Source organism: Girardinichthys multiradiatus, chromosome 2, assembly GCF_021462225.1.
Source record: "Girardinichthys multiradiatus isolate DD_20200921_A chromosome 2, DD_fGirMul_XY1, whole genome shotgun sequence".
Lineage (NCBI taxonomy): Eukaryota > Metazoa > Chordata > Actinopteri > Cyprinodontiformes > Goodeidae > Girardinichthys > Girardinichthys multiradiatus.
The window spans coordinates 39,085,715-39,101,614 of NC_061795.1; the positions used below are offsets into that span (position 1 = coordinate 39,085,715).

General features: G+C 38.9%; 1 protein-coding gene across 1 annotated transcript in view; it reads left to right on the forward strand.

Moving 5' to 3' along the window:
- LOC124858416 (neural-cadherin-like) overlaps window positions 1-15,900 on the forward strand; it is a 176,702-nt gene that overhangs the window by 97,337 nt on the left and 63,465 nt on the right. Inside the window, exons 12-15 of the mRNA XM_047350454.1 lie at window positions 5,221-5,388; window positions 10,983-11,232; window positions 11,702-11,829; window positions 12,190-12,376. Coding sequence (XP_047206410.1) covers window positions 5,221-5,388; window positions 10,983-11,232; window positions 11,702-11,829; window positions 12,190-12,376 — 733 coding nt within the window. The remainder of the gene's footprint in view (window positions 1-5,220; window positions 5,389-10,982; window positions 11,233-11,701; window positions 11,830-12,189; window positions 12,377-15,900) is intronic.

A 15,900-nucleotide genomic window follows, 5' to 3' on the forward strand; every position in this document is an offset into this window, starting at 1 on the left:
GCCACAAACTTGACCTACTCACCAAAACCATCAAACAGCTGCAATTTTCAAATAGAAAGGCTGATTGAACTACGTGTGATTGATCCCATTTGGGTGCCCGACGATCCTACGTGGTCAAATGCGGACATCATCAAAGCCCCGCCCCCTGAGAATCGGGTGTCACCTCTTTCACTTGGAAAGGTCCCTCTCTGACCCTCTTGACACAATCAACTTAAAAGTATGTAGGTAGACAGATAACAAGTTGGTCTAACTTTGTTTGGAACACAGAGTGTACTGTGGAGGGTGTGTCTGTGACGAAATGCAACGTCTTGCCATGCCCATACGTTAGGCTCTAATTTCCACATATATCATCTGATCTGCACCAAATTCTATATGATCGATATGATCGACACCCAAAAGAGATCCACTTAAATATTCGTTGTGCATCGTCTAATTCCTCCACAGTACCCTCTAGAAATTTTTTTAAATTCAGCCCCAAGCCATGCTTTGACAGAGAATTATGAAATTCACTTAACATATGTGCCTTCTCATGACCTGCAAAAAAGTCTCTTCAAGCATTGGTCAAAACCCCACAGGAAGTCAGCCACTTTGGATTGAATTTGCGATTTTGAATTTCGATATCTCGCCGTTTGAGTACGGTTGGCTGTAAATCATACATGCATGACGCGATTGGCTCCAAAGTGAATATGGTTGATCTTTGTCAACCCCCAAACAGCTCTAGTGCATTACAATGGAATTTTCGATCAATGGCGCCCCCTAGGAAACTTCAATCTCCCTCATACATCATCCGATCTACTTCAAATTTGGTATGCATCATCGTGGACAAATGCTGAACACATCAGCACAGTTAATTGATTACATCACTTTCGCCATGCCCACTAACAACCAAGTGAGCAGAACTTCCATCGGGAGCCGGAGCAGAACTCTGCATGAACAAAGGTCGTATGAATGCTTGTTCACAGCACCGCCTAGTGTCAATGTGCAGAATGGTGTGGCAGGCTCGACAGTACCGAGGAGGTGGAGATGTCAGGCGAGGGGCCGCCAGTGCTGCTTGCAGCTTTAATTACATTTACTTTGTGTAAATGTAATTTATCTATTTTATGTATAGTTTAGTACATAAGTGATACCCAAATTTCAATGTGTAAAATCAGATAAGATATATATAGATTTGCCATGTTTCCATTTTTCCACAGAAATTATAAAGAATCTCCTTCCTGTTTTTAGTGCAGTTTAAAGTTCCCTGGAAAGGTGTGATCAATGTTTCAAATGAAATTACCTTTGACGTTAAATAATAAGGGTTTAAATTGATATGATTTTGATTACCAGTGAGACTGATTAAAGTTATAAACATTAAAGTCCATACTGTTCATGCATTCTTTACTGAAACCAAAGCCAAAATTCCATTTCTGCCTTTTTTTACTTTGCGTATACCACAATAACAAAGGAAAGGCAAGGCAATGGAAGTTTATTTTTATTGCATCATTTATACAGTATATTGCCAAAAGGTTTTGTCTGTATACTTGTACATGTACATGCACTTTGATGACATACTATCCTTAATGTATAAGGTCAAGTTTGTTGATGGACTTTAAAACTTTAACTATTAATCTTGTACAAGGTTTGGGAGAGTGTTCATAGTAAAATAAGAAAACCAGAACTGAATCCAAAAGGTGTTCAAGTAGGTTGAGGTCAGGACTCTGTGCAGGCCAGTGCAGTTTCTCCACACCAAACTTTATAGCCGTGGGGCCGTGGAAGTGATTGTAACACTGGAAATCATTGATTTGGTGGTATGACCAAATACCTTAGGCAATATATTGTATTTTAAAGCTTCTTTGACTGCAAAACACTGCAAAACTAAAAATACACTAAAGACGTACTTTAGTGTAAAGGATAACAATAAAATGTAAGGATTATGTAAAGAAGGAAGAATAATAAGAAGAAAAAGAAGCAGTAAAATGCCAATTTACAATAAAGATATTGGGAAAATTCTACATTACAGATGAAAAAATGCTTGGGTTTATTTTATTTTAATTAAATAGTATGTGGTTTTTATCTAACAATATAATGTCTACTACTTAACTGATTATGTTTTGATGCTCAAATTAGCTTTTTACATTCCATTAGACATTTGTAAAATGCACAAAAGATCATGCGCCATCCAATCACACCATCAAAAACACATGTTTCAGGGCCAAAAGAGGCTTTCCCTGCTATAAATATTTTTCATGTGGTTTTCTTGAGATGATAAAAAGATCCCATTATCTCAAGAAAATCAAAGTTATGCTGTGATAATTGGACAATTTCTGGTATTACAAGAAAACTCAATGTGTCTTGTTGTGACAAACAGATATTTTCTCAAAAACAAAGCATTAAAACATGTTCTGATCTGGAGCTCACAAAGTGATTGTGGTGCAAAAATCATTGATACTTGTATTTAAACCATCTTAAACAATTTGAAAGCTGTTTGGATTGTTTAATCATCGTTTGGTGCTTCAACAGATCTTTCAGTGGATACACACAGTATGTAGAAAGGCCATTATAACACTTTTAATTACCACTTGTAAACTTCATAATGCAATATTTTAATGTCTAATTTTGTACTGACTTCTTGGACAATTTTTTGCTACTGCTTGGGCTTCAAAAAATGTGACTGGGACTGCTCCTCTACTATGAGCTGTTGTATCTTCAAATATCTGAAGAAAGACTGGACCTCACCTATATCCTCCAGACTAGAAGAATTCAGTTTTGTTTGATCAGAAAAAAACAAACTTCACTGTGGTCAACTTTCAGATTTGTAACCCACAAAGAGAGGTTAAAATTTCATTTTCTCACCAGCATGTTGTACTTAAGGGGAGGCACTGCATTCAGCTACTTGAAAAGGCTGAAATAAAATATATCCCCCTGAACTAACAAATGCAGTCATTCGGATGAATGTTTCCTGTTATTATTGTGTTTCTGGATGATACTTTATATCTAAAGAAAACAGTTTTAATAACTTCTTATTAACATATTAAATGGTAAATGGCCTGTAGTTGTATAGTGCTTTATCAAGTCCCCAAAGACCGTAGAGCGCTTTACACTACAATCAGTCATCCACCCATTCATACACACATTCACACACTGATAGTGGTAGGCTACCTTGTAGCCACAGCTGCCCTGGGGCAGACCAACAGAAGTGAGGCTGCCATACCATCAGCAGCACCGAGCCCTCTGACCACCATTGTCAGATAAGGAGGTTGAAGTGTCTTGCCCAAGGACACAACGACTGAGACAGACAGAGTGGGGGTTTGAACTGGCAACCCGTCAGTTACAGGATGAACCTCTACCACGGTTGCCACCGTGGCAAATATCAGTTAATTTTCTATGTATTTGAAGAATGTCTGCTCTCATAGGGTGTCAAACTATTATAGTTATCATAATAACTTTCATTTTCATGTGATAACAGGATATTTTCCTATTCTCAGCTTCCATACTGTAAGCTTTTGCTATTTACTGTACACATGTACAGGTCCTTCTCAAAATATTAGCATATTGTGATAAAGTTCATTATTTTCCATAATGTCATGATGAAAATTTTACATTCATATATTTTAGATTCATTGCACACTAACTGAAATATTTCAGGTCTTTTATTGTCTTAATATGGATGATTTTGGCATACAACTCATGAAAACCCAATATTCCTATCTCACAAAATTAGCATATCATTAAAAGGGTCTCTAAACGAGCTGTGAACCTAATCATCTGAATCAACGAGTTAACTCTAAACACCTGCAAAAGATTCCTGAGGCCTTTAAAACTCCCAGCCTGGTTCATCACTCAAATCCCCAATCATGGGTAAGACTGCCAACCTGACTGCTGTCCAGAAGGCCACTATTGACACCCTCAAGCAAGAGGGTAAGACACAGAAATAAATTTCTGAACGAATAGGCTGTTCCCAGAGTGCTGTATCAAGGCACCTCAGTGGGAAGTCTGTGGGAAGGAAAAAGTGTGGCAGAAAACGCTGCACAACGAGAAGAGGTGACCGGACCCTGAGGAAGATTGTGGAGAAGGGCCGATTCCAGACCTTGGGGGACCTGCGGAAGCAGTAGACTGAGTCTGGAGTAGAAATATCCAGAGCCACTGTGCACAGGCGTGTGCAGTAAATGGGCTACAGGTGCCGCATTCCCCAGGTCAAGCCACTTTTGAACCAGAAACAGCGGCAGAAGCGCCTGACCTGGGCTACAGAGAAGCACCACTGGACTGTTGCTCAGTGGTACTTTTTTCGGATTAAAGCAAATTCTGCATGTCCTTTGGAAATCAAAGTGCCAGAGTCTGGAGGAAGACTGGGGAGAAGGAAATGCCAAAATGCCAGAAGTCCAGTGTCAAGTACCCACAGTCAGTGATGGTCTGGGGTGCCATGTCAGCTGCTGGTGTTGGTCCACTGTGTTTTATCAAGGGCAGGGTCAATGCAGCTAGCTATCAGGAGATTTTGGAGCACTTCATGCTTCCATCTGCTGAAAAGCTTTATGGAGATGAAGATTTAATGTTTCAGCACGACCTGGCACCTGCTCACAGTGCCAAAACCACTGGTAAATGGTTTACTGACCATGGTATCACTGTGCTCAATTGGCCTGCCAACTCTCCTGACCTGAACCACATAGAGAATCTGTGGGATATTGTGAAGAGAACGTTGAGAGACTCAAGACCCGACACTCTGGATGAGCTAAAGGCCGCTATCGAAGCATCCTGGGCCTCCATAAGACCTCAGCAGTGCCACAGGCTGATTGACTCCATGCCACGCCGCATTGAAGCAGTCATTTCTGCAAAAGGATTTCCGACCAAGTATTGAGTGCATAACTGTACATGATTATTTGAAGGTTGACGTTTTTTGTATTAAAAACACTTTTCTTTTATTGGTCGGATGAAATATGCTAATTTTGTGAGATAGGAATTTTGGGTTTTCATGAGCTGTATGCCAAAATCATCCGTATTAAGACAATAAACGATCTGAAATATTTCAATTAGTGTGCAATGAATCTAAAATATATGAATGTTAAATTTTCATCATGACATTATGGAAAATAATGAACTTTATGACAATATGCTAATATTTTGAGAAGGACCATTATATTTGTCTGTCAGTCTATCTTATATTATTACTTGCTTTTTTCTGTAAAATGAACAATGAATTTTGTATTTTGATCCTGTAAACAGCTGAGTTGTTAATTGTCTCTGCAGAGAACTTATATAACACGAGACATCATTGCAACAGATGGAGGAAATCGTAACACTTCCGTGGAGCTGGCAGTTACCATTACCAATGTGAAAAACCAGCCTCCCCTATGGGAAAAAAACAGCTACAATGTTGTCATACCTGAGAACACTGCCAGAGACACACCTGTAGTGGTAAGACAATTCAGGTCTTTAATTGTTCTGTGTCACTATCACGTTGCTGTGTTGGAGAGTCTTTTTTTTTTCCAAGACTGATTTAGCAGCTTGTTTGAAGTCTTGGGTTTGTGCAGAGTGTGAGTGTATGTTTATGGATGATGTCTCAGATCATGCCCTTGAATATTTGTCTGTAAAAAAAAAAAACAGGAACCGTGTCAGTTCGATGTTGTAGGAGAAATCTGACATAGAATCTCATGCGCTGAGCAAGGTTTTTCACTTCATGACAGTTATTAAATGCATTAGAATGTTTTTGATGGAAGGATGATATCAAGTCATTCATCTGGAGACTGCAAAAGCCCTGTGGTTAAAGTATACCAATAGAAAGTTGCATTGAAATGATAGATTTTTTCTGGACTCGAGACACTGGGTTAAAAATTGTTATGTACACTGTTTCATACATTGTCAGTTATTCAAATATTCAATACAAATTGAATGAAGATTTAGCTTTTCTCTGTCTATAAACTTCAAATGTAGACTGATCCAGTTCGTATAGCTTGTTGCATATAAAACTGTTGTCTGACCTGGCTTAAGGTAAGAAACTGTTTGGTCGTAGTTATATTGCCTTTCTTTACTTTAACTTGAGGACAAATACCATTTGGTTAAATACAAATTCAACCTGGAAAGACTCACAAATGAGAGAAACACGGAGATGGCAATTAGAGGTGTTTATTAGCTGATGTTTGATTTCTTTTGGCGCTCGGACCCCAGTGGAAGACATGGATACTGATAATGACATGAGCTTGAATAAACATCTTAGGGTTAGAATTAGAGAAGTCTCCCCCCCCCAGGATCCTGATACTGGTGGTGGAGTAGAGGCCTGAGAAGATAAGAGAGTTGGAAGGAGCTTGAAGCCTGATGGTGGAGATGGGGTGGAGGAGGGTCGAAGCTCAGCTGAAGATCAGGAGATTTTGCATATGAAGGTCTTTTAAAGCAATGCCTGGAGGGATGATTGGCTGAAGAGGAATGTGGATCAGGAGCTCATTGGTTGGAGCGGAGAACGTGGTGGAGTAATTCGACGGAGCTGGAAGTGGAGCTGAGTCTTCCAAGTTGAATTTTTGTCAAAACTCCATTACCCTGATATGTAGTCTGCACTTAATTTGCTCAACTTAAACTAAGTAAATAAACAACTAAACTGGCATTGTCCAAAGTTAGAATCAAAACTGGCTAACAGCAGTCCTGAAATGCACAAATTAAAATATTGCATCTCATTTGTTTTGCCAGATTAACTCTGTTACAATTTGTTTATGATAAACTACAGTAATCATCTTCAAGCTCTAGTTCAAACATGGATAGAAGTGGTGTCTTTTGACTTTTGGCAAATGGCAAATAAGTAAATTTCCCAAAATACAAAGCTGCTCCTTCTAGGCCAGCTCTTTAGCATCTCAAAGCAGCTGAGCATGAAGCTTGAACCAAGAACCGATTAGCATTGCTGGCATTAGACTGCAGGAGCAGAAAGCTTGTCTGGCTCTGTCCAAATGAGAAAAAAATAACACCCACTGGTGCTTCTTAAGGTCATTAATTAATATTTAGTTAGTTTTCTGTGTAAAAAATTAAAAAGTACTCTCAGACTCCTTTTTCACACTTTTCATTAGTGCTAGTGCCTATGTCTTTATTAGTTCAAGGTGTTTAGGTTATTGATTTTTTTTAAATTGTAAAAATCTGTTGCAAGAATAAATCTCTTTAAAAAATCTGAATTACATCCTTCATGTTCTTAGTGATGTAGATAATTACTGTGCATTAAATAGTGGTGCATCTCAGTATGTTAAAATATAATCAAAACAGTTAATTTATTTCAGTAATTAAATTACAAGAGTGCAACTCATACATTATGTAGATTCATTACACACTGAGCAATATATTTCAAGTGTTTATTTCTCCTTAATTTTGATTATTTATGGTCTGCAGCTAACTAAAGCACAAAATTCAGTTTGGAAGAAAATCTGAATGTAACATAAAATATTACAATTTATGAATGTATGTTTATATATGACACAGTATACACACTTAGTACTTGGTTGGGCTCCTTTTGCATGAATCACTGCATCAATGTGGGTTGTATGGGAGAAGAAAGTTTACCAATATATAAAAAATGATAAAGAGACAACGGGTTTCCTCTAAAAGCCGACGCGGGGGACCTTTTATTCAGAACACATCTTCATAATACAAAATCCCATAGAATCCCAAATCCCTGGCACGAGTCAGGATATATATATGTAAAAGTCATGTCATTGTTGTGTATGTGAAAGTTTTGACCAATCAGATGTACCCTTTCCATTTACGCACATTTTTCTGGCACACTGAACTCTGTCTAAGCGACCTGGCAGGATTCAAGATATAATTCCAATCTACACAGAATTCATTTTCACATATGGTAAAAACAATAGTAGCACTTTTAATCTATCAAACAAAGCTATAAGCTTCCACAGTTGATATGAACATGGTTAGCCTGTGGTTCTGCTGAGGAGTCAAGGCAGCCCAGGTTGTTTTAATGGGGCCTTTAGTTCATCTGCATTGCTGGGTCTGGTGTCCTGCTGGAAAATGCCCTGGTACACAGCTGCACTGACTTTAGACTGGATAAAACACAGTGGACCAACGCCACCACATGACATGGCTCCCCAAATCATCACAGACAGTAGAAATGTTATGCAGCAACATTCCTTGCCTGTCCAACCCCCTCCAGACTCTGGGACCTTGATTTCCAAATGAAATGCATATTTTACATTTATCTAAGAAGAGGACTTTGGAGCCACAAGCAGCTGTCTAGTCATTTTTCTTTTTAGCCCTGGTAAGTCAGTTTTGACATCTCTGTTACATACATAACCCATGGAAGGAGACAGTTGTAGCACATGTCCTACATGCGTCTGTGTAGGTTGGTTCTTAAAGCACTGACTCCAACTACAGTCCATACCTTGTGAATCTCCCTCAAACTCTGTTTTTGGGCTTTGCCTCACAATCTTCTCAAAGCAGTCGTTACTTGTACACCTTTATTCTATTATACTACTATTACCATTGACTCAACTTTCCATAAATAACCTTGAGTTCAGAGCTCCAAGTTCTTTGGTAGGGACCTTTTGTGACTTTTCCTCATGCTGTCAGTGACTGTCTGCTGGACAACTGTCAAATTAGCAGTATTACTATTGGATTGTATAGACCATAATATGGCCATAACATAATATTTCTGTATTTTGTATTAGTCTAATATGATATATACATTTTCAGAGCAGATTAATTTTGGGTTTTTATTAGCTGGAGGCCATAATAATCAAGATTAACAGAAATAAATACTTGGAATTTATATCTGTCTGTATCTATTTATGAATCTATTATTATGTAAATGAAAAATGGCAGTTACAAGCCTTGTTGGTGAGTGTTTATTAAGTCTTGATGTTTATCATTCACGTGACTACATACGGTCAAATTGTTGGAGCTTCTCTGGAAAAATTAACAGCTGAAAACCGCCTTTCATCTTTCACCATAACGCTCAAAGTCTTTAATGTCGCCATCTACAAAGCTTCATATTCTCTTTGATAGATGTCTTAATGTTGTTAGTTACATTGGAAATTACTTTTATTTTATAACATTTTGACGTTTTGAGTGAAATAGAAGACTGCTATATGTAGATATGCCCCGTAATAATTTAGTAATACCCGGCCTGCCGTTTCTTTTCAGAAGGTTACGTTGCGAAATGCAATGTAATTGGTGAACACACCCTGCAAATTAATTCTGACAGATGTGATTAGATTTCTGTTATTAGATTACTGCCATTAAGTGTCCATATGAGCCCATGTTCCATAATAACTGAACACTAAACATGCTTCACCATGGTCAATGTCTCAGCAATAAAAATAAAACTTAAGAGTATGCATCCCTGTCTCTTGCTGAGGTTGATCAGAGGCTATAGTCTATAATTTTTATTATATAGTATTTATCAGGCATCTTGAAGGATACCATTGATCTGCTAAAAGTTGAGGTGATGTTTTATTTAAGAAACAGTGCTGAGAATAATCTGTACCATTTCACCAGACATGCTGATATTGGTTTACCATTGTTTGGCATGCAGTCTTTTTGGCTGTAAGTAACTGAACTCATCCAAAGAGCATTAGGTGGTTTTCATTTACTGATGTGCATGCCTAATATGGATTACAGTTCTAATTATATCACCCATAGCACTAATCATTTTTACTGGGTTCCAGCTAATAAAAATACTCTAGTTGAACCAGATCTAGCCTCCTTTTCTGCTGGAAAACAGCTGCCTTGGAGCCAATTAGGTGTCATCAGGTGCCAAATTCATTGATATGTATTTGGTTGTATTCATTCAGTTTTTTGGTATTGTTTTGGTTTAATGTTGGTCCCTCTAAAATGCTCTTTGTTAGATATTTTGTGATAATTATTTATAGCTCCAATGTAACCGTTTGGACAGCTGCAGCTTTAAAATTACCAGGTAACCCCTGGAGTATTTAATAGACAAATATAAAATTGCTATTGATTTTCTTTGCAAGAAAGAAAATAAGCTTGGTTTCTAATCAAATCTTTTAAATTAAGAGTATGACAAGCTGTGACACATATTGAGACAGTCAGTAAAGTTTTTACTCAGTAAGTATATCCTCCTGAGCTTCTTGTGTTAGATCTGCTAAACTTGTACAAACAAATTCTTTGGTGCCTTTCTACGATATACAAAAAAAGTATAACTATCTTATTAATAACTAGAATGACAACTAGTGACAAAAGGCCATGCCCTGGGGGAATCCTATGCAGGTCATATGCTAGAGAATGCTGTGAGGTGTAGGCCATGCGCCTTTGGTTATTAAACCCCAGCTGCATGATCTGAAAGCACACGAAGCTCATTATCTCAGACGATCAACTTGTACAATGTAAAAGGGCAAAATGATTTGTAAAAAGGTGTTTGTGCTTGCCTGTTTATTGGGGAATAATAATCTAAAATAGCCTTTTGGTTAAGACACAGCATTCACAACTTGTTGCCACAAGTTTGGCAACAATGAATATTTAAATGTTTAGTTGATTATGAACACTTTTTCCGGATTTCTACGTTTAACAGAATAGGATTATTAACCTTAATAAAACTCTCACTTTTCTTTAAGAAAAACTTTCACATAAGCTGACAGGAATTCAAATAAACAAACTGGACAATGGCAAACAGTAACAACCTCATGTTTTAAAATTCTGAGCGACAACCATTGACGGTAAGAGTTTGATTTGACTAAATTATTGGATGTCATGGTTGAATGGTTAATGAACGTTTTATGATTTCTGTGTTACTAATTAGGTTTAAACACTTAGTTTAAATCATCTCAATAATTAAAGAATCTATAGGGTTACCAACAATCATATATCACATAATAAATGCATGCAGGTATAAATGTGATACTTGCTTTTAGTTGAATTACTTTTTAGTAGAAATTAAGCATTGCTTTAATGAGCCTTTAATGAGCCCGACTGGATCTATGTTTTTTTCCCATTTAACCACCTCTCTTTCCTATTTTTTCACAAAACCAGGTATTTAAAATTTTTACTTTATTCTTTGTCATTTTCAGACAATCAAGGCAACATCTCATCTGGGTGATCCAAGAGTGACCTACAACCTTGAAGATGGGATGGTGCCTGAAACCAACATGCCAGTTCGTTTCTACCTCTCCCCGAACCGGGAAGATGGCTCTGCGTCGATCCTGGTGTCGGAGCCGCTGGACTATGAGACCACTCAATTTTTTTCTCTACGGGTCCGGGCGCAGAATGTGGCTGCAGTCCCCCTAGCAGCTTTTACAAGAGTATACATTAATATCACAGGTATATTTTATAATTCTTTAACAGTAAATTTGTGGTAATCATTGTCTCATCTGTAAGTTTCTGTAGTTGTTAAAGCATATACATATATTTATATTTTGCTATAATTAACTTCAGCTTTAAATGTCAGAGTAAATGATTAATATTTCTTGAAGCTATTTTTATTTTTTAGAACTTTGTATCTGTCAGTTTGTTTGAATGGATCTTAAGGATTAAAGCAAGTGTTCTTGCCTCAGGTTTAACAAAAACACATCACTGTTCCTGAGAGTATAACTTGATAAACTAATTTTCCTATTGCTGTTGCATTCAATGTAACAATTATGCATATGTTGGAAAGTCATCAGACTCACTGTTAAAATGTACATTTTGTAATCTTGCACTGTTGCAGAGGCTGCAAATCTGAATGATAATGTATTTTTAATGTGTGAAAATGAAATTGTTAACTTGTTAAGAAATTTTACTTTGTCCTAAGATGTCAACGACAATGTGCCGTTTTTTACGTCCTCTATTTACGAGGCTTCGGTAACGGAAGGAGCACAGATTGGGACTTTAGTTCTCCAAGTGTCTGCCCACGACAAAGACTTGGGTCTTAACGGAGAGGTACGTATGGATCTGTTTGTGATTGTGTTGTAAAGGTAGAGAAAAAAAATGCCAAGGTTCAACAAAAAGCTCTGCAGCTAAATCTACAGTGTTATTTCTCTGCTCAACCACCCATGTCACAGCAGAAGCAGCTTTATGTGGCATCACATCTCATTTCCCCCAATGTGGGAGTTTTTGTTCTACCTCCATCACAGAATTTCAAGACCTGGTTGAAAGCTGCTGTCAGCAGCTGGGTGAATGATTGTGAAAGTATTTGTAGAGCCCAGAGTATTAATTTAGTTTGATGAGGAGATACAGATTCAGATTTAATTTCAACCGTTTCTTCTGTGATTTAACTTTCCAATTACCTGTTCCCCTCAGATCACTTACTCTTTGCTCAGCGACAGCAGCGGTGACCACAATTTTTTCCAAATTGACCCCAAAAATGGAATCATCTACACAGAAGCCGTGTTTGACCGGGAGGCTCGAAGCTCTTACCTGCTGGAGGTTCAGTCAGAAGATGACCAAGAGTCAGCACGACCTGGAAAAAACAAACAACCCAACACAGGTGAGAGATGGATGGACAGAAACACAGACAATTGAATGAATAGCAAGCATATGCAAACTAAAACCATTTTAGTTTGCATAGTCCTGTCCTAGCCCCTTGACCTTTGCTGCATGTCTTCTTCTCTCTCTCTCTCTCTCTCTTTCTCCATCCCCATTTCGTTTTGGTCAACTTACAAAATAAAGGCCATTAATGCCACAAAATAAAAACAAAACACTTTTTTCTGCAGTAGTAGTTGCAAGTTAATGGCACTACGTTTCTACCACCTGTGCACATTCAGAAACCTGAAATAACTTTTCAAAATAGTCCAAACTCAGTCAAATTAGATGGAGAGTGTCTGTATACATCAATATTTTAAGTCTTGCTACAGATTCACAACAGAATTCAGAGCAGCACTTTGACTGGGGAATGGATTTAACATATCCATTGTAGCCCTAAATGGCTTCCTGTGGTGTGGCTACCCATCAACTCTGACCATCTTTCTTGTCCCTGCTAAAGAAAGGCATCTCCACAGCATGATGCTGCCACCACCATGTTTAACCGTGGGGGGGTCAGGAGAATGTGCAATTTTAGTTTTTCTTTTATTTCATTTTGAATGTAGGCCAAGGTGTTACATTTTGGTCCCCTCTGACCTACTTCCACATGTTTGCTTTGTTTCCTTAATGGTTGTCACAAACATTTCCACTGGATTCCCAATGGCTTTTTTTCAACAATGGTTTTCTGCTTTTTATTGTTCCACAAAGGCCAAATATCTGCAATGCCTGACTAATAGTTGTCCTGTCAACACATTATTCGACCTGAGCTGTGCAGCTCTTCCAGAGATACCATGGGAGTCCTGTTTTTTCTGAGTAATGCCCACCTTGCAAGGCCTGTCAGTTTAGGTCCAATGCTGAATTGAATAATCTTTGAGAAATGCATAGTTTGGGATATTATTTAATAATCTGACAGTACTTTAAACTTCATAACTTTATTACTGTATTTTTACTAACATTAAATATACAGAAGTGTACTTTCTGATGGCAGTTGGTTGCGTTGGGTTGCATTTAGGGGTAACACAGTAAAGGGGTTAAATATTAATGCACTGCTCACTGTTCAAATGTTGTGTATTGGTGAAAAAACTCTTGAATCATCTGCCTTTTTCTTTGCTCTTCACAATTACAGGGGTTGGACAATGAAACTGAAACACCTGTCATTTTAGTGTGGGAGGTTTCATGGCTAAATTGGACCAGCCTGGTAGCCAGTCTTTATTGATTGCACATTGCACCAGTAAGAGCAGAGTGTGAAGGTTCAATTAGCAGGGTAAGAGCACAGTTTTGCTCAAAATGTTGAAATGCACACAACATTATGGGTGACATACCAGAGTTCAAAAGAGGACAAATTGTTGGTGCACGTCTTGCTGGCGCATCTGTGACCAAGACAGCAAGTCTTTGTGATGTATCAAGAGCCACGGTATCCAGGGTAATGTCAGCATACCACCAAGAAGGACGAACCACATCCAACAAGATTAACTGTGGACGCAAGAGGAAGCTGTCTGAAAGGGATGTCCGGGTGCTAACCCGGATTGCATCCAAAAAACATAAAACCACGGCTGCCCAAATCATGGCAGAATTAAATGTGTACCTCAACTCTCCTGTTTCCACCAGAACTGTCCATCGGGAGCTCCACAGGGTCAATATACGCGGCCGGGCTGCTATAGCCAAACCTTTGGTCACTCATGCCAATGCCAAACGTCGGTTTCAATGGTGCAAGGAGTGCAAATCTTGGGCTGTGGGCAATGTGAAACATGTACAGCTCCTTCTCAAAATATTAGCATATTGTGATAAAGTTCATTATTTTCCATAATGTAATGATGAAAATTTAACATTCATATATTTTAGATTCATTGCACACTAACTGAAATATTTCAGGTCTTTTATTGTCTTAATACGGATGATTGTGGCATACAGCTCATGAAAACCCACAATTCCTATCTCACAAAATTAGCATATCATTAAAAGGGTCTCTAAACGAGCTATGAACCTAATCATCTGAATCAACGAGCTAACTCTAAACACCTGCAAAAGATTCCTGAGGCCTTTAAAACTCCCAGCCTGGTTCATCATTCAAAACGCCAATCATGGGTAAGACTGCCGACCTGACTGCTGCCCGGAAGGCCACTATTGACACCCTCAAGCAAGAGGGTAAGACACAGAAAGAAATTTCTGAACGAATAGGCTGTTCCCAGAGTGCTGTATCAAGGCACCTCAGTGGAAAGTCTGTGGGAAGGAAAAAGTGTGGCAGAAAATGCTGCACAACGAGAAGAGGTGACCGGACCCTGAGGAAGATTGTGAAGAAGGGCCGATTCCAGACCTTGGGGGACCTGCGGAAGCAGTGGACTGAGTCTGGAGTAGAAACATCCAGAGCCACCGTGCACAAGCGTGTGCAGGAAATGGGCTACAGGTGCCGCATTCCCCAGGTCAAGCCACTTTTGAACCAGAAACAGCGGCAGAAATGCCTGACCTGGGCTACAGAGAAGCAGCACTGGACTGTTGCTCAGTGGTCCAAAGTACTTTTTTCGGATGAAAGCAAATTCTGCATGTCATTCGGAAATCAAGGTGCCAGAGTCTGGAGGAAGACTGGGGAGAAGGAAATGCCAAAATGCCAGAAGTCCAGTGTCAAGTACCCACAGTCAGTGATGGTCTGGGGTGCCGTGTCAGCTGCTGGTGTTGGTCCACTGTGTTTTATCAAGGGCAGGGTCAATGCAGCTAGCTATCAGGAGATTTTGGAGCACTTCATGCTTCCATCTGCTGAAAAGCTTTATGGAGATGAAGATTTCATTTTTCAGCACGACCTGGCACCTGCTCACAGTGCCAAAACCACTGGTAAATGGTTTACTGACCATGGTATCACTGTGCTCAATTGGCCTGCCAACTCTCCTGACCTGAACCCCATAGAGACTCTGTGGGATATTGTGAAGAGAACGTTGAGAGACTCAAGACCCAACACTCTGGATGAGCTAAAGGCCGCTATCGAAGCATCCTGGGCCTCCATAAGACCTCAGCAGTGCCACCGGCTGATTGCCTCCATGCCACGCATTGATGCAGTCATTTGTGCCAAAGGATTCCCGACCAAGTATTGAGTGCATAACTGTACATAATTATTTGAAGGTTGACGTTTTTTGTATTAAAAACACTTTTCTTTTATTGGTCGGATGAAATATGCTAATTTTGTGAGATAGGAATTTTGGGTTTTCATGAGCTGTATGCCACAATCATCCGTATTAAGACAATAAAAGACCTGAAATATTTCAGTTAGTGTGCAATGAATGTAAAATATATGAATGTTAAATTTTCATCATTACATTATGGAAAATAATGAACTTTATCACAATATGCTAATATTTTGAGAAGGACCTGTATTGTTCTCTGATGAGTCCACCTTTACTGTTTTCCCCATATCCGGGAGAGTTACGGTGTGGAGAAGCCCCAAAGAAGCGTACCACCCAGACTGTTGCATGCCTAGAGTGAAGCATGGGGGTGGATCAGTGA